Here is a 20172-nt window from a genome sequence, read left to right as displayed (position 1 = left end):
ATAAAAGGAAATGTCTCCTAACTCAAATTTCCCCCATCTTTTTAAAAAAAGATATCGAGCTTTAGCACTAGAATTCTAGCACGATTGAATTACGAAAGCCTACTTAACTTAGGGACCAGTTGAATAGTTCTCATTTGGTACCAAAAAGAGATTCCCAAACACCAAAATTTTAAAAAAGAAAATAAAATTGCCTCATATTCCTTTGCCGGCCATATGCATCTCTTAGTTGTTAAGCAAGGAATTTCAACCATGCATTCAATCATTCAATCATTCAACAGTCAAGAGGACTAAAAAATAAGAAAAAGAAAACTATGAGAATCTAAGCAAATATCAAGCAGTACTTTTATGAACGAATACCGCCCTTCCATAAAGCATTATATTCTCTATTCCATTTCAACATCCATCAACAAAGCTGCATATATAAACTCAGGGTTTTGATTAAATTTAAAGTTAAATTAAAATAGAATTAGGATGAAATCAGAAAATTATTTTGAAAGGTTAAAAATAAATTATAAATTATTAGAAGGGTCAAAGTCGAATTTTATCATTATATTAATATGTAATTTTATTTTTAAAAAATTAAAGGGTAGATGGCAAATCTACTATTTTAGAGAAGACTAAAGCCACTTCCTGCCCTCTTTTTCCTTCATCCTCAGACAAAACCCTAAATTGAGAGCAAAAAACTCACAACCAATAAAATTATTTTTGGCATTCACATTAAGTTTTAATTAAACTCGTATAGAACATTAAATCGAGAGCAAAGAATTCCCACAACAAGCGGCGTAAAGACCAAAAAAAATGAAAAATTATCTATTAGTCCTTTTAATTTTTGGAAATTTAAAAATTAATTTGACCTCTCAAAATATTTTTATTCAATTTTGACCTCCCCTAAAACAATTTTACTAACTTCACCCCTACTCAGTACCCACAACTGTTTTCTTTTCCCTATTCGCAATATTCAAATTTAGAATTTTATTTAAAAAATATCAAAATTTTATCACTCCACCCAATAAGCTGAATGCAATCTTAGGTTTACGTCACATTGGGAAAAAAAGCCTCATTTGAAGCTTCGTTGATAATCTCCTAAAAGGCATTGCTAATTCATTGAATCTACCTCCAAAAAAATGTGTATTAAATTGTAAGACAAAACCAATATTTTATGAAATAAATAAAAAAAAGCCAAAAGAGTATGACGTTCCAAGGGAGATATTTATGTGTATATAATAATATTATGTTAATAGTAGATTGAGTCTTAGCTCGATTAGCATAAACAATGTAAGAGAATGTGAGTTCGAGTGCGCTGAAACACATTATCCTCTTATTTATGGGTTGGGTGTAATAATAAACGCTATTGTTAAAATCTGATTCGAATAAAAAAATTATATTGAGTTTTTAGCGAATTATTTGGAAACAATATGATTGAACTGGTTTATAATTTTTTTACTACATTTACTATTTTTATGACTTTTAATTAATTATTTAATTATTTTATATCGATAGTTGAATCAAGAATCAGTGATTTAATTGATTTGATAATCAATCCGATTTTTAAAACATTGATAACAAGATATATTGTATTTTCAAAAAGAGAACTCGAATTCAAATTTTAAAAATTAAATTATTAGAAAAAATAATTACAAAACCCGAAAAAATTAATCATCCTAAACCATATAATTGATAATTAAAACTAATAATAAAGTTACGCCCACAGAACCATAAAATCCACCTGCTTGGTGTGTGTCCAATGACTTCAAAAAAAAACAAAATAATGGACCTCCTTTACAACCCATCTTACCACTTTGCAACTGTTAATTAATTAATTAATTAACCTTAGACCAAGGAAAGTTAAAAAAATTGGGATGAAATTAAATTATATATTTTTATAATAGTAAAATATAAATTTATTATTTTAATAATTTATATTTTATAATTTTTAAAGGATTAAATTAAATTTTTACCATTTTTCGAGGTCACTTTTACTATTATTAATTTAAAATTTTATAAATTATAAAGGGACCTAAATGGAAAACTTTCTATTTTAAGGGAAATCGAGACCCGTGTCAGCTCCCTTTGATTTCGGTACTGCCTTAGATAAATCTTATTCCACCTTTATGTTTTATACTAATTAAAACTATGTTTAAAGTAATATTTTTTTTGGTAATGTATAATTAGAAGATTTGTGCCGGTTTTATCGATCAACATTAAAGTCAATTGTAACTTAAGAAAAAACTAAAAAATTGTTAAATCTTGTTTTATTTTTGGCAATGTTAAATCTTGCCTTATTTAGGTTGACAGTAAAATTATTTTGGATCAAGTCAAAAATCAGATTGAAACTCTCGATATAATCAAAATTCCCTTAAAAAAAATATAGATCAAACGAGTTTGACGGCTAGAAAAACTGGTATCAGTATTGAATATTGAAGATTTAACTATTTTAGTAGAATATGAGATTGTAATTTATCGTAATTCAACAAGCATGATTACTATATATCATTTGTTTAGGTTAGAATTTCGGATTAAGATATCACTATACATGTTCAATTAGGTTATAATTTTTTTATCGAAGTTAAGCCTTGAATTTAGCAATTGCTCTTATATTAGGTTTTAAACTTTTTTCGTCTAAGTTAGTCCCTAATATTTCATTGAAAACCCTAAAGTTCAAGTCTTAATGTGGGAATAAATTATCAATTTCAAGAACCTGGACAAAAAAAAAATCAAGTCTCAATGTGAGAATAATTGTCTAGTTTAAACTCCGAAAGTTTCAAAGTTGATATAATGTTTAGAACTACCTCATAATCCATTAAACCCTTAAATAGGAGGATAAACGCGCTTCAGTACGCTTGAATCTACATCCTCTTATATTAACAACAATACTAATATCAATCGAGCTAGAACTTAATCTTTTTACTGACACGATGCAATATTAAGTCAGTATTTCACTTGCAACCAAATGTTTTTAATTAAATAAATGTTTTTAATTAAATAAAAAAAGGTTGATATGACTTCATTTAACACACGTGCTATTTACGACTTCAATTATATATATATAAAAAAGCCAAAGCATGCAAATTTTCCCTTTCTCTTGTAATGCATGCACGCATGAAAAAAGCACCTCACTGCTTCATTCTCACTTTCTACTGCTAACTTTTTATACTTTTTATAGTTAACCAATTAAAAATAGTTAATATTATTATATAAATTAAAAATTAATTCGATATCTTTTAAGTAAAGCTTCGAGTTCGAGTTTTATAAATAGATAAAACAATATTGAAAGGGTTTCCCTCGTGTTTAAGAGTTTAACCTAATTTGTTTTTGAATTAATATAGACCTAACATAACTATTGAGCACTAAAAGTTTGTAAAAAATAAAAAAAAATCAACTTAATTAAATACATGCCTAAAAGAAAAAGTATCTTCTTAATTAAAGGTGTCTAAAAGTGGTCATGGGCTGGGCAACTCAATCAACCCAGCTTGCTTTAGGCTAAGATTAAGTTTGGTAATTTTTACTTTAACTCGATATAATTTAAATTATTGTTTAATAATTAAAAAAATATAAACAATATTTTATTAAATTTTAAACAATAAAATGAGCTTTTTGAGTGGGCTAAGCCCATGTTTGAAATTGTAATTTGGAACCAAGCCTAGAACTTACTCGACTTAACTTGACTCACCCTCCGTGGACGAACCTTGCGGATAAACCCTTGGGTTTTTAGGGCATTGGATTCTCACTAATGTTTGCATTACTCAAGTCGACATTTTCGCTTCCGCTTCGTCTACTCCCGCTCACGTGGGTGCTTCCCCCTAAGGCGGAACGCTCCCCTATTGATGCATTTTTACATCCCACAGCTTTGGCAGATCGCTTAGCTTGGTTCAACTTCAGCGTAAGAGCGCTCGATCAGTGAGTTATTATGCACTCTTTCAAGGGTGGCTTCTTCTAGGCAAACTTCCTGGCTGTCTCCCCCTACTCCTTTTATCACTGAGAGGTCATTTAGGGGCCTTAGTTGGTGATCCGGGTTGTTTCCCTCTCGACGATGAAGCTTATTGCGTCGTCTCACTAGCTGACCTCGACCCCTGTTATTTTGATGTCATATCTAGTATTTAAAATTTATCCAGATAGCTCATTTTATTATTTTTAAAATAATATAATTTAAATTCAAATTACAACTGATTCAAAAAAAAATATTTATTCAAACACGACTTAAATTGAATCCATAGGTCTATTTTTAACCTACCTTGCCCTACTTTTCTTTTCTTCCATAAAGTAAGCTCATGCAAAAAAACAAAACATAAAAAAAAAAAGCAATTAAAAAAATTATAGAATCTATTGAATATCACCAAAATATCCTCCTTTTATTTATTCCCCACTATATATAATCATCGATTGAAAATTTTCATGGATTCCATTAGCGCAAAGAAGGTTCAAGCAATGAAGAAATATAGGAAAACCCAGTTTTTAAGTCATAATTTTCTTCATTTTGTGGCTGTTTTTGGGATTTTAATTCTTAGTTCATTTTGGTCCATTAATCCTTCTTTATGTTCATCAATGAAGCAATTTGCTATGATCTCTCTTCCATGTATTTGGTCTTCTTTTTTCAACCCTAAATGTTTGTTTATTGTGGTTAATGTCATTGTTGTATTCCTTGTTGGAGAATCCGGGCTCGTTGGTTCAAAAGTTTCTCCAGTTCGTGATGTTTATGATGAGTATGTCGAGAGGAATCGAAGGGTTAGGGGTGTCTTAGTCACGACGACAGTGCCTCGAGAGGTGGGAGATTATAAGGCAATGGATTCCGAAGAAGGAAAGGGAGGATTTGATCAAACTGATGAAGAAGAAGAAGAAGAAAAAGGGTTGTTCGAAGTGAAAGAAGTGATAACATCGGAAGCCGAGTCCGGAGAGGAAGAACAAACACGTGAAGTTGAAGAAGAAGAAGGGTCGTTCGAAGTGAAAGACATCATAACATCGAAGGTCGACCCCTTGGAAGAGGAACGAACATGTGAAATTAAAGAAGAAAAAGGGTTGATCGAAGTGCAAGAAACGAAAACATGGAACGTCGAACATGGAAGGTCGATTGTTAAAGATCATCAAGAGATTGAATTGGCGGAATTTAATAAAAGAGTTGAAGAGTTCATTGCTAGAGTTAATAAACAAAGGTGGATGGAAGCTCAATTATTAGTGTCTTGTAAGGTATAATTATTACTAGATTAGGCCACACACGAGATTATGATATAAGTAGGAAAAATAAGTAAAAAGTTATTAGAAATTAAATGGGTTTCTGTTAAAATGATAAAATCCGAGTTTCAAGACTATAATATATTAGGTTAAGTTTAAAAAATGAAATTTTAATCATTTTTCAATTGAGTTGTTGATGAAATAATAAATTATTATTTTCTATATTAACTGCATGTAGAAATTATCTTCATATGATTTAAGAAAGTTGATCATGTAAACTTAGTTGTTTATTTTAATTTCACAATGTTTTTTATTTAAATTTTGTTGAAACTAATCCAAGAATAGGCTATATTCAATATTTTTTTTTCAATATTTAGACATGTTTACGGATTAGATTACTCGCTAAGCTCATATGAAATTTAGGATGGTATAAGCAAAAATATTATGCCCAATAAACAAACTTGGATAAAAAAAATCAAACCCAATTAAATTATGGGCTAAGCTTGGACTTTCTGGACCCGAGCCAACCCATTTTCTATGTCTATAATATAATATATTAAGTTATTTATATATATTGTATAATTTATAAGACATAATAACTAAATATATAATACTATGATGTAAATATTAAAAATTTGTTAAGATGATTATCTATAAAATTTAATAAAAGAGAAATATATTAAATTAAAATATATAAATATTTTTTAAAAAATATAAGTAGGATAAAAGTAAATTTGTATTAACCATTTATAAATGAGGATAAGTTTGAGTAAAATTTTAAATTCATATTTCGACTCAAACTTTGCCAATAAACACCTCTAACTTGGACAAAGCTCAAAAACTGTTCCATTTTCTCATTCATAAATTAAAAATCAGTATACATACATTTTCTAATTACATATAAGTGAAAGATTACAGTATAAATTTAAACCATTTAATGTGTAACATAAAAAGAGTGAACTACTTGTACAACTTGTTTAACACTGTCTGCTTAAACAGAGACCGGGGTGGGTACTGAAGGAGGGACCTGATTTTCGGCCGGGATTTCAACAAACTCCGAAAGGATTGCCCTGAATTCATCACCGCTCATCGTTTCCTTCTCAAGGAGGACTTCGACGATCTTGTCAATGGCTTCACGGTTGTTCCTTATGTGTTGCAACGCAATCTCATAAGCACTGTCTGATATCCTCTTGACGGCAGTATCGATGTCTTCGGCGAGTTTTTCTGACATTGAGTTTCTTGCCATCATTCTCATTATGACGTCGGCGCTTTGGGCTGATGAGTCCATAAGGGACCATGGACCAATTTCAGACATTCCGAATGTCACCACCATCTGCAAAGATTGATTCACAGTTTTGTTAAATTACATTGCTGCGGTATGTAGCAGACAAATCCAGCACAAGACAGTTTCATGGGGGCCATTAACCATTTCCGTGCCCCTGGATTAAATGGTTCCTAGGTAACTCATGCCAGAGGGATAAACTGGAGATATGCAGGTAATCCAACAAAAGAGACTTGTTCCTAGGTAAGTCATGGCAGAGGGATAAACTGGAGATATGCAGGTAATCCAACAAAAGCGACTTGAACTATAAACCAAGCAACACTATGCTACGAAAAGTTAGGCATATGCAGTAAGCTGAATTTCTAATAAAACGACAGCTGAATTTTACTGAGCTTGAAGCAGAAGCTTAGAAATGTGGAATTACCTGTTTAGCCAAACCAGTAATCTGCTGCAAATCACCAGCTGCACCTGTTGTCACCTCAGGTTCACCGAAGATGATTTCCTCTGCGGCTCTGCCACCAAGTCCACCAACAATTCTTGCAAAGAGTTGTTGCTTGGAGATCAAGGTAGGGTCATCTGAAGGAATGAACCAGGTAAGACCACGTGCCTGGCCACGTGGAATCAAGGTGACTTTTTGAACAGGATCGTGACCCGGTGTCAAAGTTCTGAGACATGAAGGTATCACGATCGTAAGTTTCTTAAACAGTCATTCTAAAATAAAGACGACGGTATTAACAGATAAAAATGAACAAGCATGCATAATGAGAGTTGAAAACGTTATTTGAGGTATGAAACACGAAAAGTAAATTAAGATGCTCTTATTTCACTCACCCGCAAATGGCATGGCCAACCTCGTGGTATGCAACCAAGCTTTTGCTCTTTCCATCAGTCATAACTGTTCCTTCCATTCCAGCCACGATCCTATCAATTGAATCATCAATTTCTTTAGATGAAATTGCGGTCTTGCCACGCCGACCAGCCAATATAGCAGCTTCGTTTAACAGATTTGCTAGATCTGCTCCACTAAAACCAGGCGTTCTCATAGCTATAACATCAAAGGATACATCAGTTTCGAACTTCTTGTTGCTACCATGAACCTTTAGTATCTCAGTTCTACCTCTGATATCCGGAACATCAACAGTGACCTGCATTAAAGCATCATGTTGGCTACTTTGTCGTGTAGCTTATAAGAATGATACAACATACGAGCAATAATTATATGTTTTTACCTGTCTATCAAACCGTCCTGGCCTCAACAAAGCGGAATCAAGAATGTCAGCTCTGTTAGTTGCTGCAATTACGATGATACCGGTGTTACCCTCGAAACCATCCATTTCGGTCAAAAGCTGGTTAAGAGTTTGCTCTCTCTCGTCATTCCCTCCACCAATACCAGTTCCTCTTTGTCGTCCAACGGCATCAATTTCATCCACAAAGACGATACAGGGGGCATTCTCCTTGGCCTTCTTGAAAAGATCACGAACTCGAGAAGCACCAACACCAACAAACATTTCAACAAACTCGGAACCTGAAATGGAGAAGAATGGCACACCAGCTTCACCAGCAATTGCCTTAGCAAGAAGAGTCTTTCCGGTTCCAGGAGGGCCAATGAGAAGAACACCTTTAGGGATACGAGCCCCGACCGCGGTAAATCTTTCTGGCTTCTTTAAGAACTCCACAACCTCCATGAAGTCCTGCTTTGCTTCATCAACTCCAGCAACATCATCAAATGTTACACCGGTGTTGGGTTCCATTTGAAACTTTGCTTTCGATTGACCAAAAGCAAGGGGAAAACCAGGCCCACCCGGACCTCCCATTCCACCAGAAGATCTCCTTGAAAGAAGGAACAACCCTCCAATCAAGATTAATGGGAATGCTAGATTGCCAATCAAGTTAAATAACAACGAACCGGAGTCTTCTTGAGCATTATGGGCAGCAAAATCAATGTTCTTCTCCCTAAACTTCTGAAGAAGTTCTTGGCTAAGTCCTGGCAACTGCACACGAACTCGTTGAACACGGTTTCCCAACTCAGGAGAGACAGCTTCCACAATAGCTATCGTTCCATTTTCAAACAAATCCACTTTTTTAACCCTGTCCTTGTCCAAATACTCCAAAAACCTAGAATACGACATTCTCGAGGAAGAAACCCCTTGTTCATCAGCATATGCTTTACCATTTCCTAGTAAAGCCGGAACTCCAATTCCAGCAGTTCCGAGTAATGACTTCAAGAATCCCCTTCTTCCTTCATGTTGTTTATGTTTTAAAGATGCCTTTACGAGTACGGCATTCGATTTCCGACCCAAAGATGAAATGGCAGGGGTAAATACAATATTCCTCCCATAAAATTCTTTACTCAACTTCGATTTTGTTCTGTGAGTAGACAGACCATTTCCTAGCAAGCATGCTGACGATGCTGCCATCTGCATTATAAACAAATAAATCATTGTAACAAAAAAACACTTGAATTATTCAACTATTTGAGTCCATAAGTGCAACCAAGCATAACCCAAATTTTATTTCAAAAAGAAATAAAAAACTCCTTTGTTCCAATCTGAAAACTGAACGGACTCAGCTGCTTGAGTACTCATTAGCATCCTAGCAAGCACTAGACTTCGAGTCTCACTAACAGTCTCAATTTGCGGGTGAATGTAAGTACTGAGGCTGGTGGCCAGAGGCAGATCCTTATAGGAGCTAGGAGTCCTTGCCCCGCCCCCGTCCCCCAAAATTTGGGTAATTATAATTAAGTCCTTTATAATTTTTAGAAAATTAAATTAAACCCTCCAAAATTTTTGGAAATTCTTATTAAGCCCCTCAAAAAATTGGAAAAATTAATTAAGCCCCAAAACTTAATGCCAAGATATGCTACTCCCACAGCTAAGCTTTAGTGTACTAAAAAGAGAGAAAATAACAGTGAAGTGTGTCTAAGAATGTAAAACTATCATACAGAAAAGGTTTATTTCTACTAATTATCAACCTTAGCATTCACAGCAACCACCACACACGCACAAAAAAAAAATAAAAAAATCCAAACTTTCTTTCCCAAATCTTCAATCACAAAAAAAAAAAAAAAAAAAAACCATTATGGAATTCATTACTCAACCAGCTAATTCACAAAGAAAAATGTAATTCAAAGGCATATAAACAACATATAAAGATAAAAGACCCACAAAACCAATCACTAATAACTCTTCATTCAAAACAATGAAACTATACTATACCAAGAAAAAAGAGGAAACGGGATTGAAGTTACCTTTGCAAGAATAAGAACTGAGAAAAAAAAAGGAAAAAAAAAAAAGAGGGTATACCAAAATAAGATGATTAAAGCTAGAATGGGTCGCTGTGGAGTAAAGAAATGGCGGAATTGAACTGGAAAATAAAGGGTGATTTTTCGAGATTGGATGTGGTTTGGGAAGAATATACGTGGCGTCTTTAGAATGGCTCTTAATTTGTCAAATTGGGTGCTTGTGTTTTTAACAATTTGCACATCAGTCCTTAAAGGAGATTTTTTGTGAGGATTTGATTTCCCAGGTTTTATCATGTATGGTTGATAATGTTGTTACGTAACAATTTCCTAAAATTGATTTGACATTTTGATTTAGATTTTTCTTCTATCAAATTTTCATTGGTTGTATAAAAATTGGTACCCACCAATTTTCTTTATTTTTATAAATAAATAATTTATAATTACGTGTCTTAATTATATTTTTATACTTATATTTTAAAAATAAAATGGTTATATTTTTTTTTCTGGAAAGCGAAATTTTATTGATATATGAAACTTTTCCGATTAAGGGATAAAAACACCAATACATAATAATATAGGTCCAAAGTAATAAAATAGGTATAGTGTTTTTTGGTACAACAAATAAATTAAAATCTATAATTAAATTAGACGAGGCCACCCTCTTCTAGAGCAAACAACATGTATCATCGGAACTATTTTATTCGGTGGTGACATGTAAAGCTTTTACAATTAAGGAAATGATAAGATAACAAACATTGGTACGTAAAAACATAAACCCAGCTTTATACATATTATGAAAATCGGTATGAATACTTAGTTGAAATTTCTTGATATCCGAATAAAATGTCTAACATGAACTTATTGCTCTGAAGAAAAACGTAAACAATGACACGAACATCATGAATACAAGGGGCATCAACCACTAAATTGAATCTCCTTTGAGTTGGTACATTGAATTTGACAATAATGACATTTGTACCTCATATCTCCATGCTCATGACACCATTATTGATACACAGTATTAACGGAACTGGAAAAGAAGAAAGAGTGGTGTCAAAGGAGATCAGTTCACTCATTCTAAAATCGAGAGTCTGACAGATAGAGTGTCTCATAGAAATGCTTAGCATATTAAGGTTTTGATATATTTAATTATTTTTATATATTAATTTTATATTAGTAAAAAATTCTTATTTTTACATATTCATGCAATTTAAAATTGTAAAAGGAAATCTTAATCCTATCTGAATTTCTTTATTATTGTTTAGCTTGATTTTTAATATTTTTATTTTGGATAATAAAATATCTCATGCTTTTTAAATTAAAGTGGATTATTTTAAAATACATCCTTTCAAAATGTATATATATAAATTTATCCGATTCATCTCATGTCTAATTATCTTAAACAATAATATTGTTATTCATAATTATCTTTGAGATTTTTGTATTTTATTTTTTAAATATTTTTAAATAAAATAATTATTTAATCTTTTAAAATTACTTTTTATAAGATAAATTAAAATATAAAAACAAATTTGAAATAATTTTAAAATGAAAATTATCCCACCAATCATCTTACAAAATAAAATAAAAATTTGAAAATTATCTCAACAGTTATCTTTGGCTTGGGGTTTGTATTCGATTATAAATATCATATCTGCAAACACAGATAAAACTTAGGTTATATCAGAAAATTAAAAATATGTGGCAAATTATTTATTTATTTAATAATTTTTAGATTTCATCTTTTCATTATTATATTCATAAATTTTATCATTTTTATAATTTATTTAATATGTAATAATTATTAACGTTTATTAGATATAAATTTTGGAAATAATAAAAGATAGTTCTTTAAAGAGAATGAATTATAGTCTGAATCAATAAACTTATTTAATGTAAATCCTTATTTTGTAACATATGTTTAATATAAAAAAACTATATTATCCAACAATTAATTTCACTATTTTTAACTTAATTTAATTAATTTCAAATGGTTCATGGTTCAGCCAATCTAACCCTTCTTTAATATATTTGGGTTTAAACATAAATCAATGCTTGCATTATACAAATAAAAATAAAATAAAATTCAAACCAAAACGAACAAAGACGAATAAAGAAAAAAGATAATAATAAATATTAACATAAATGAGTTTTTTTCAAAACAACATATTTTTAAATAATTGGTTGTGTGTGATTGTATCTCTTCGGAGATTCAATTGGGATTTTGAGTAGAATGTTTTTTAAATTTATAAGTGCATAATTATAATACAAATTATAAATATATGTGGAAATAATTACAAAATAGAATCATACCAATACAAAATATAAACAGATGAAAAATCGAAATATAACCAAATAAAACCCAATGCTTGGTATGATTTAAGACATATGTATAACATTGCATACGGTAGAACTCGAACCTGAATACTCAAACACCCAATGCCTCAACCTGTACTCAAAGCCCCGTAATAATGTTAATGATCAAATTATAAACTTTCAATGACCAAACTCAAAACCCCGAATAATTGAGTGGCCACGGGGAAAGTTTACCCCCTACCCCAAAAGATAATAAACAAGAAATTCAAACAATTTTAAGTTGAGATCTAAACCATAACAGCAAACATGGTAGATATCACATTTCAAGTGAATGTTATAATATTCACTTTGGGTTTTAATGAACTTCACATGCCACAATAATTACCATAATCCATCAAAATTTGCCCTAAAATTTAAAATAAAGCACATGATAGTAAGTTTACAACTAGCACTAAGATAATATGTCAAAGCCGACAAAAATTTACAATCAAGAATTTGCTTGCAATAGCTATAAGTAATCACATATAATATATATAATATATATTGAAGTGATAAGTGGTTACATTTTACCTGCTGGAAGTATGATCCACAGGAAACCTTTTTGCTGTGTACTTTTTCTTTTTTTTTCCAATTTGATGAAGAAATTGATTTAAAGCATTTTGACCAAACTTTAGGGCAGCTATAACTATAACTTCAAGAAATTGTGTAAAGTGTCATCCTCAATGGATTTGATGTTCCAATTGCGTTGTCTGCTATCTGCATCTGCCGATGATATATCTAGGACCCTATTATGATAAGCATATAAGGTACGACGATGACCGATACTGATATATGTGATGCCCGCCGCCTTCATCTTCTCATACAAATGGGCCTGTATATGGAATTTAAGCACAACACAATTAATGTAAATCTTAATCTTGGATGGGAGAATGGTTTTTAACACTCTAGAAAGGGAGCGCAACCAAAAATTAAGATCCAATTGTTAATAATGTTTCTTTCTCTTTTTTTTTTTTTGTTAAATTTGTTGGTGACACATTCTGAAATACAAAAAAAGAAAAAAAAAAACTCACTTGGTAGCAATGTAACTAAAAAATAACATTGTAATGAACATGAATTTAACAAAATAGTCTTAAGTGTATTAACACTTAGACCTGAATTTTGAAATCTGAAAAGTGGAGGGATTAAGTTCTTAGAAATAAAAGTATGGGGACTAAATTTCAAATTTATGAAGTGTACAGAGACTTATGACATATTTTAACATTGTAGAACTACCAGCAAACTATATGTTAAGGATACCTTCCCCAAGGTATTATTTTTTGTGCTTTTCTAGAACTACCAGCAAACTATATGTTAAGGATACCTTAATTATAGTTTCTTATTCTACAAGTTAATTTTATATTCTTATTCTACAAGACTAAAACCCTGTGTAACCTTAACGGACAATTCTTAGTAATAAAATAAGACAGACTTTGATTCAAATTATTGAGGTTTAAGACTCTCTCCCTAACGAGTCCAAGGTTAAGAGCTCCCTGATGAGTTACATATATATTATAAATCATACAACTAGGGTAAAACTTTATCAATCGAAGCAGGTTATTTCCCATGAACCGCCATGTGACACAATCCATAACCCGTGAACATAACACTGTGTAGCAGGAATAATTTTCATTTGGCTATTACTATGTTCTCCCATTCTTTGCGGTCCAAAGGTGTCAGTTACATTACAAGCAAAGAATATGAATATTATTTACTTGGGCAAGGACATTGAATATGAGACATTCATCTAAAAAAACCCTCAATAACACGAAGCTAAGGAGAAGTCTAGAGTTCATAAGACCACATGGCTTCACAAAAATAGAGAGTATAAATTTTAGAATTCAAACATACCTCATTGACCTCATCCAAAGCACTGGTGGATTCATCCAATAGGGCCAACTTTGGTTTAGAAAGCAACAAACGTGCAAAAGCAAGGCGTTGTTGCTCGCCAAGGGAAAGAACACTGGACCACTCATATACCGTGTCAAGACCTTTGAAGCGAGACAATATATAGCCAATGCGGACATCTTCTAAAACCTGTGTTAAATCATCTGTTGTAGGAACAGGGACGCGATGCTTTTCACTCACATTTTTAGACTTTGGAACTTGCGTCAAGAAAGGCAATGAACCTGCAATTTCAGGTCAATAAAGCTTCAACATTTTCCTCCTGTTCTCTTTAGCAGGATAAAAGTACCATATGGATGAAAATGGATGCAAATAGACTCACACATTAATAAAAAATAAAATTGAAAAGAACCATAATATAGCCAATCAAATAACGTTAGAAGTTAATAGAAAAAATAGATGGTTGATGCCATCTCCAAAGAATAATAAGTTAAAGTGAACCTAGGATTTTTCATCTTTCCGACAAACCATGAGAGGCATCTAGTTTTTGGACTAACTGCCCTTGGGAAACTCCTTTTGAGTGTCATCACAATATTTTATCAACCCAAGCAACCACTGCCCCACCACTCTCACTTTCCTCCTCCCTCTTTCTCTCCCAGCAAATTCCCCCTAAAAGAATATTGTAATTGTCAAAATATACCTACAAAAGCCAACCTAAAATATCAAAGATGATCCTAAAACCAATCCAAAAGTAAAAAAATTATTCAAAACAATTTTAAATACTCCCTCCATGTCCTGAAAAGAGCACGTCTCACACCCAGACCAAGTAATCAATTTTCATATTGTTAAGAGGTGCTATCCCACATCAATTGAATATTTGATTTCCTATGGTCTTGTATATAAATTGGGCTGCTCCACCTATTACCAATTTGTTTTAGGTTGGATGTTGCATAGCCCCATGTGAGGTTGATGATCCCAGGTAAGGTCCATGTGTAGGCCCTTGTAGAGTTATATGTGAGAGTGTGTGTTAAACGGTGTTATCTCACATTGATTTAGTTTACCACGGTACTATATTCAAGTAGGGCTACTCCGTGTATAAACAATTGGTTTTAAGTTGGAAGCTTAGGACATGTATAGTTAGAAGTTAGATAAGATTTATGATCCATTATAAACTTTTAAGTTCTAATGATTTATTTTAAAGTTTTTGATTACTAATTAGAGAGTACTTGATAGAATATTATAAAGGGGAAACAGCTATAAATGTTAAGTAGCTAAAAACTAATTAGGTATGGTACAAATTAGACAACATATTCCTTAGAAGCCAAAAATATAATGTTTGCATAGTGCTAGGAAAGCCTCAAAACTCACACATTGATTTGCATCAAATATTGAACAATGTATGCACAAAGTACAGAAGGAATCCGTATTTTATAATAGAAGAGTTGTTATGAATAAATTTCTGGTGAATGTTAGCTGATCAGATAACAGATCGGTTGCATCAAGATTAGATGGAGATGGTATATATTTCTTTCAAGGAAAATGAATTTCCTTCCATGCATCCTGCTTTTCTGGTTTTAAATTATGTATAACTAATTACACATTCAGAAAAAAAAAAAAAAGTTTGCTTTGCTCCTTCTAAAACTTGCAAATGCTTTTTAAATCAGTTAAGGTATGTGGATTTGTTATTTAGGCAGGACATACCTCCAGGTTTGGCGGTATCTGACACAACTACCTCTTCAGTCCATGTTGGATAAAGCAATTGCTGACGAAGTGAGCCCAAAACCATATATGGCCTTTGAGGAAGGAAAAACACACTTTTAGAATTACTATTTATGGGTCTACCGAACTCCTCATTCACATTTGCAGAATTTTGTTCAACAGGAGCCATTTCTGAAGAAGTGGGTGATTGAGCATCACCTGCTTTCTCCACATAGAATGTGATTTTCCCTTTTCCAGTACTCCAAAGACCAGCCAGTGCTCTAAGCAAAGAAGTTTTGCCACTACCACTAGGTCCTACTACCTATTTAAAAAACAAACATCTTTAGCCCTACCTGTCAACTCAGTATATACATATATATAGTATATATGCAGGCTCAAAATATTGAATCTACAATCTATGCTACTAACCAACAAATTATCTTTTTCATCGATCGCAAATGTTAAGTCTCTAACAAGTGTAGAGTTACTTTTTGGTGTCTTTAGAGTCAAATTTTCTACATCCAGCAATCTCGGAGATGTGGTTGGTGGTGTGGATCCATTAGAATCCAAAACTTGGGACCCTCTGACATGAGAATACGTAAGATTAATATACTCCATGGGATCAGAGAGAGACTTGGATCTGCTGCTATCCAGAATATCATCAAATTCACCTGAACATGTGTTTGGAGTCAAAAGTATTATCATTGGATAGATAATTAACTTAGTCAAACAAAAAACAGATAATGCATAGCATAACAGGCAAAGAATGAAAAACACTACAACCAATCAGAAAGATTTCACAGATGATGGATGAGGCAACAAATCAACAATAATTATCACCAAGAAACAGATTGAATGATCTAGACGATGGCTAGTTGGTCTATGAAATGCCTTTCATGAATCTCTAAACTTGCATGACAAAATCTTGCTATGCAGATTTTTTATTCTTTTGAGGATTGCTATCGTGAATGGAAGTATATTCCAATGGGATTTTTTTTCAGTCATAAATGTTGAAAAAGCTGTATATTTAAGTTTCAGATAAACAAATGAAAAGTGTTGCTTTCAGTGCTAAAAAGGTATGCTATAGTCTTCCCATTTATCACAACTAAGTGCAGAATCACCCATTTCTTCTACAATTGTAGTCTCTGAAGAAAAGCTATGGAACCTAATAAAATTATGAAAAGATATAAAGAAAATGGAATCACCATACCAAGTCTGTCAATGATCGCTGAAAAGGCACTAATTGCTTGAAATTGATATACGACCAAGGAGACGTCCCCAAGGATATGACTAAAAGCTGATACAGACTGATTAATGACACCAAACTCAATTTTTCCAGAGAAATACATAGGAGCGACAACAGCAGCAGGGACAATCTGAATGAGGTATCGGTAGCCATTGGTGAAAAACTCAAGATTTCTGGAAGATATCAACAGTTGCTGCACAAGGAATGGAACAAAAGAACTGATGCATAAGATGGTTACACAGCAGTACAACCACAAGTCAGGGACAAGACTGCAAGAGATAACATCAAAGCAAGAAGAAGATACAGCCATTTTGTTGAATATTTAAACTAAGGGAAATGGCACAAGTTTAGGCAACCGAAGTGAGAGAATATTGAGAATATGCTTGCTTACAGTTAAGTTTTCAAAAGCACTTGTGAAGCGCTGCAACAAAAGTTGCAGTTCATTATCTTCACCACCATAGAAAGCAATGGATTCAGCATTTTCTCGGACACGAACAAGTCCATAACGGAAGTCAGCTTCTTTCTTCTCTTGAAGGAAATTAAGAGTAACCAATCCCTGAAATAACAAATGACACAAAAGTAGAAAGCAAAATTATGGTCGAACTGTCCAAAAAAAAAAAGAGGTAGTGTAAGTGGGATAGGGATACAATACCTTGCCAAGAAAGATGCTAATAACTGTTCCACCAATGGAATAGAGAAGAAGTACTACAAACAAGGGAGGATAGATAGTGTACAAGATATTGCTGAAGGATATCAAATCAACGGCAGCATTGAAGAGCGTCAAAGAGAAAGAAAGGGCAGTGGAAGTAAAGGAACTAAGATCATCCACTATGCGCTGGTCGGGGTTATCAATAATTGACTGAGATTGGATTTTGTAAAAGGTCCGATCAGTGAGATACCGTTGCATGAAATAGCTTGTCATCCAACATCTCCATCTTAAAGAAAGAGTTTCCCTTGCATAATCTCTCAAAACGAAAAACTGAAAGCTAGAACAAAAACATAAACTAACTTAAGAAGAACAACCAACAAATGTAACATAAATCGATGGCAGAGCAAGAAGTAGCTAAAGAATGACACTACTGCTAGCAGTGTTAATGCAAGTACCCACAATGAGGTACCCTTAGTCACAGTCCAATCCTTAGCCAATTGGAGTGTGATCATTTTCTCCCCTCAACACTAGCCCCTACACATGGATGGGGTTCCCACAAACGGCACCATGGTTGATACACAACAATTACACGCACTTGTCTTAAAGAACAAGCCAAAGAATGAAATAATATTGCTAGCTCAGCAAAACATAAGTGCTCACCGGAATTCCACCAGCAAAGCCACAAAGATAGTACAGAAGTTGCTTGGTGAATTGTTCCTCGTCTTTATCTATATCATATGATAACGAATTAGAAAACAACACTGAAGGAAACTGAAAAGAAAAGGATCGATTGCATCAAATGTCCCTAAATCATCACCTAAATTTCAAAATGTTTTAATTGAATCCTACAAACGTTACTTCAATCAAGTACTTCCCTCAGTTTAGACAAAGCATTTTGAGCTCGTGTACCTACTGTATAATCTATAGTCTAAGGAATCAATTAGAACGTAAAGTTAGCACCAATTTTGAATCTGGACTACAGTTTAAGGAAAACTACTGTAATTGAACCCAAAAAAAGAAAAAAAAGAACATACTTGCTAGCGCATTGAAGAAATCACGACCAAGGAAATTGAAACCGACACTGATGCCAGTAGTGGCAAGAGTGAGAGCGAAAACACCAGCTAACTGAAGCCTAGCTTGAACCTTATCATCAGAGAACCAATAAGGAGCAGCCACCTTCCAGAATCTACGAAACAACATGTTTAAGTCAGAGAACTTCCTCTCCTCTCCTTCGTCCTTAAAAGGCGGTGGCGGCGGCGGCAATTGAGATTGGGACTTGGACTGTGAAGTCGATGCAAAACACTTGATATTCAATGGATTTGAATTTCTAGTTTCGAGACGCTTAGGCTTGGAGAAGAGTGGATGGTGATGAATATGGTGGCCATTGGAGGGTTCGAAAGGGGAAGTGGTACTGTGTAAGCGTAAATATGGGTACGAGCACAACGCCATTTGTGCTACAATCATTGTGTTTTTTTTCTTTTTCTGGTATGGTATGGAAGAGATATTTTTTTGTGGCTTGGTTTTGTAATGTAAATGTTATCAGAAGAGAAGTTGTGGTATGCTGCGCTTCACTTTGGACTGTGATGTTTTCGTACTAATTCGGTTCGGTTCTGATCGGTTTTTTATTTTTTTATTTTATATTTTTAGACTGCTAATATTATTATAAAAAAATTTATATTACTAATTAAATTATATTTTATCTTTTTACTAAATAATGATTAAATCATAAAGTAAATTGTTCATTTTATTAAAATTTTATCTATTTTTATTACTAATAGTCTGTATATGTATGTCGACATGGCACGTTAGGTCTAATTATTTAGTTTTTTTGTCACTTACATTAATTTTTAAGAGTATAAATGGGCCACCATAGTACTTTTTCAAGAATAAAATGTAATATAATTCTTAATACACGAGTCTTTATAGTGCTTTTACCTTTTAAGATTCTATTTTGACAAAATAAATTTTATTTTATTACTTTTTAATGTATATATATATCTAAACACGATTTTAGAAAAACTTTTAAATTGATAAAGATACAATTTATTTTCTATCATAATATTAAATTGACATTTAAAATTATTAGTTAAAACTCTATTCATGCAGTGTAACTCATGTAAGGCAAGTTTTTCCTAATCTGATCTGACTCAACTAATCAAGGAATTAAATTTGTCTTGACCCATTCCAAAACTCAATTAAAAAAAAAAACTATGTGTGGGTTGGATTGAATTGGAACTTGTTTGATCTAATTTTTTTTTTTTATCATTCTAAGAGAAACTCCTTAGGGTAAGACGAAGTTGTTTTTGACCATCCGATTTTGATTTGATTTTCATCAAACCAATTCGGTTAAGAAATTACAAGAATGTTTTTTCGTAATTAAAATATCTCATATTATAATAGGGTATTTTAATATTTTTCACATTTTAAAAAACCAATTAAAATATATATAGTAAGATTTAAACCCACCACGTCAATTACATTAATAAAACTTTTAATTTACCACGCAACTAGAGCTTTATTTTGATTTTTTAATAATTTTTTATTATGTAAACTTTATTACCTTCACTTTATATTTATACTTGTTACTTTAAACTCTTCAATTGAGTAGCAATTGGGTTGTATTTAATAATAGCGTATATATTTAATGTGTTGTTATTAATTAGTTTTGAAGCATAAATTTTATTATTTATTAT

General features: G+C 32.4%; 3 protein-coding genes across 5 annotated transcripts; 1 reads left to right on the top strand and 2 right to left on the bottom strand.

Annotated features, from left to right (window-relative positions):
* The first annotated feature begins 4291 nt into the window (after nt 1-4291).
* Nucleotides 4292-5485, top strand: LOC108482521 (uncharacterized). The gene has a single exon (XM_017785655.2). The coding sequence runs from the start codon at nt 4393-4395 to the stop codon at nt 5185-5187; it is 795 nt and encodes a 264-aa protein (XP_017641144.1). The 5' UTR covers nt 4292-4392; the 3' UTR covers nt 5188-5485.
* A 504-nt stretch (nt 5486-5989) lies between these two features.
* On the bottom strand, nt 5990-9939 carry LOC108483365 (ATP-dependent zinc metalloprotease FTSH 2, chloroplastic). 2 transcript variants are annotated; one of them, XM_017786722.2, is made up of 5 exons: nt 9751-9939; nt 7678-8865; nt 7280-7593; nt 6873-7113; nt 5990-6499 (listed from the first exon to the last, which is right to left on the bottom strand). In XM_017786722.2, the coding sequence occupies exons 2-5, from the start codon at nt 8863-8865 to the stop codon at nt 6158-6160; spliced, it is 2085 nt and encodes a 694-aa protein (XP_017642211.1). In that variant the 5' UTR covers nt 9751-9939; the 3' UTR covers nt 5990-6157. The 2 variants fall into 2 exon arrangements, with proteins under 2 accessions (XP_017642211.1, XP_017642210.1); XM_017786721.2 differs by having other exon boundaries at nt 9696-9862.
* Nucleotides 9940-11949: 2010 nt separating this feature from the next.
* LOC108480251 (ABC transporter D family member 2, chloroplastic) lies at nt 11950-19085 on the bottom strand. Of its 2 annotated transcripts, XR_008287021.1 has the most exons (10): nt 18514-19085; nt 18140-18207; nt 17483-17809; nt 17222-17386; nt 16795-17023; nt 16014-16255; nt 15588-15906; nt 13893-14170; nt 12576-12876; nt 11950-12138 (listed from the first exon to the last, which is right to left on the bottom strand). XR_008287021.1 is itself a non-coding variant. In XM_017783166.2 (9 exons), exons 1-9 carry the CDS (start codon nt 18941-18943, stop codon nt 12691-12693), a joined length of 2244 nt encoding a protein of 747 aa, XP_017638655.1. In that variant the 5' UTR covers nt 18944-19085; the 3' UTR covers nt 11950-12690. The 2 variants fall into 2 exon arrangements, 1 of the variants encoding a protein (XP_017638655.1); XM_017783166.2 differs by having other exon boundaries at nt 11950-12876.
* Between the last annotated feature and the right edge of the window lie 1087 nt (nt 19086-20172).

This window comes from Gossypium arboreum, chromosome 1 (assembly GCF_025698485.1).
Source record: "Gossypium arboreum isolate Shixiya-1 chromosome 1, ASM2569848v2, whole genome shotgun sequence".
NCBI classification, from domain to species: domain Eukaryota; kingdom Viridiplantae; phylum Streptophyta; class Magnoliopsida; order Malvales; family Malvaceae; genus Gossypium; species Gossypium arboreum.
The sequence above is the reverse complement of the archived record's forward strand: the minus strand, read 5'-3'. Positions and strand labels throughout refer to the sequence as shown.

Excerpts from the sequence above, each read along its gene's own strand:
- LOC108483365 (XM_017786722.2), bottom strand. The coding sequence starts at position 8,865 with ATGGCAGCATCGTCAGCATGCTTGCTAGGAAATGGTCTGTCTACTCAC. Across the intron at positions 7,594-7,677 it reads CAGGACGGTTTGATAGACAG|GTCACTGTTGATGTTCCGGA; the intron begins GTAAAAACATAT and ends GCTTTAATGCAG. Across the intron at positions 7,114-7,279 it reads GTTGGCCATGCCATTTGCGG|AACTTTGACACCGGGTCACG; the intron begins GTGAGTGAAATA and ends TTCATGTCTCAG.
- LOC108482521 (XM_017785655.2), top strand. The coding sequence starts at position 4,393 with ATGGATTCCATTAGCGCAAAGAAGGTTCAAGCAATGAAGAAATATAGG.
- LOC108480251 (XM_017783166.2), bottom strand. The coding sequence starts at position 18,943 with ATGATTGTAGCACAAATGGCGTTGTGCTCGTACCCATATTTACGCTTA. Across the intron at positions 18,208-18,513 it reads TTTCTTCAATGCGCTAGCAA|ATAAAGACGAGGAACAATTC; the intron begins GTATGTTCTTTT and ends CATATGATATAG. Across the intron at positions 17,387-17,482 it reads TTAGCATCTTTCTTGGCAAG|GGATTGGTTACTCTTAATTT; the intron begins GTATTGTATCCC and ends TTGTTATTTCAG.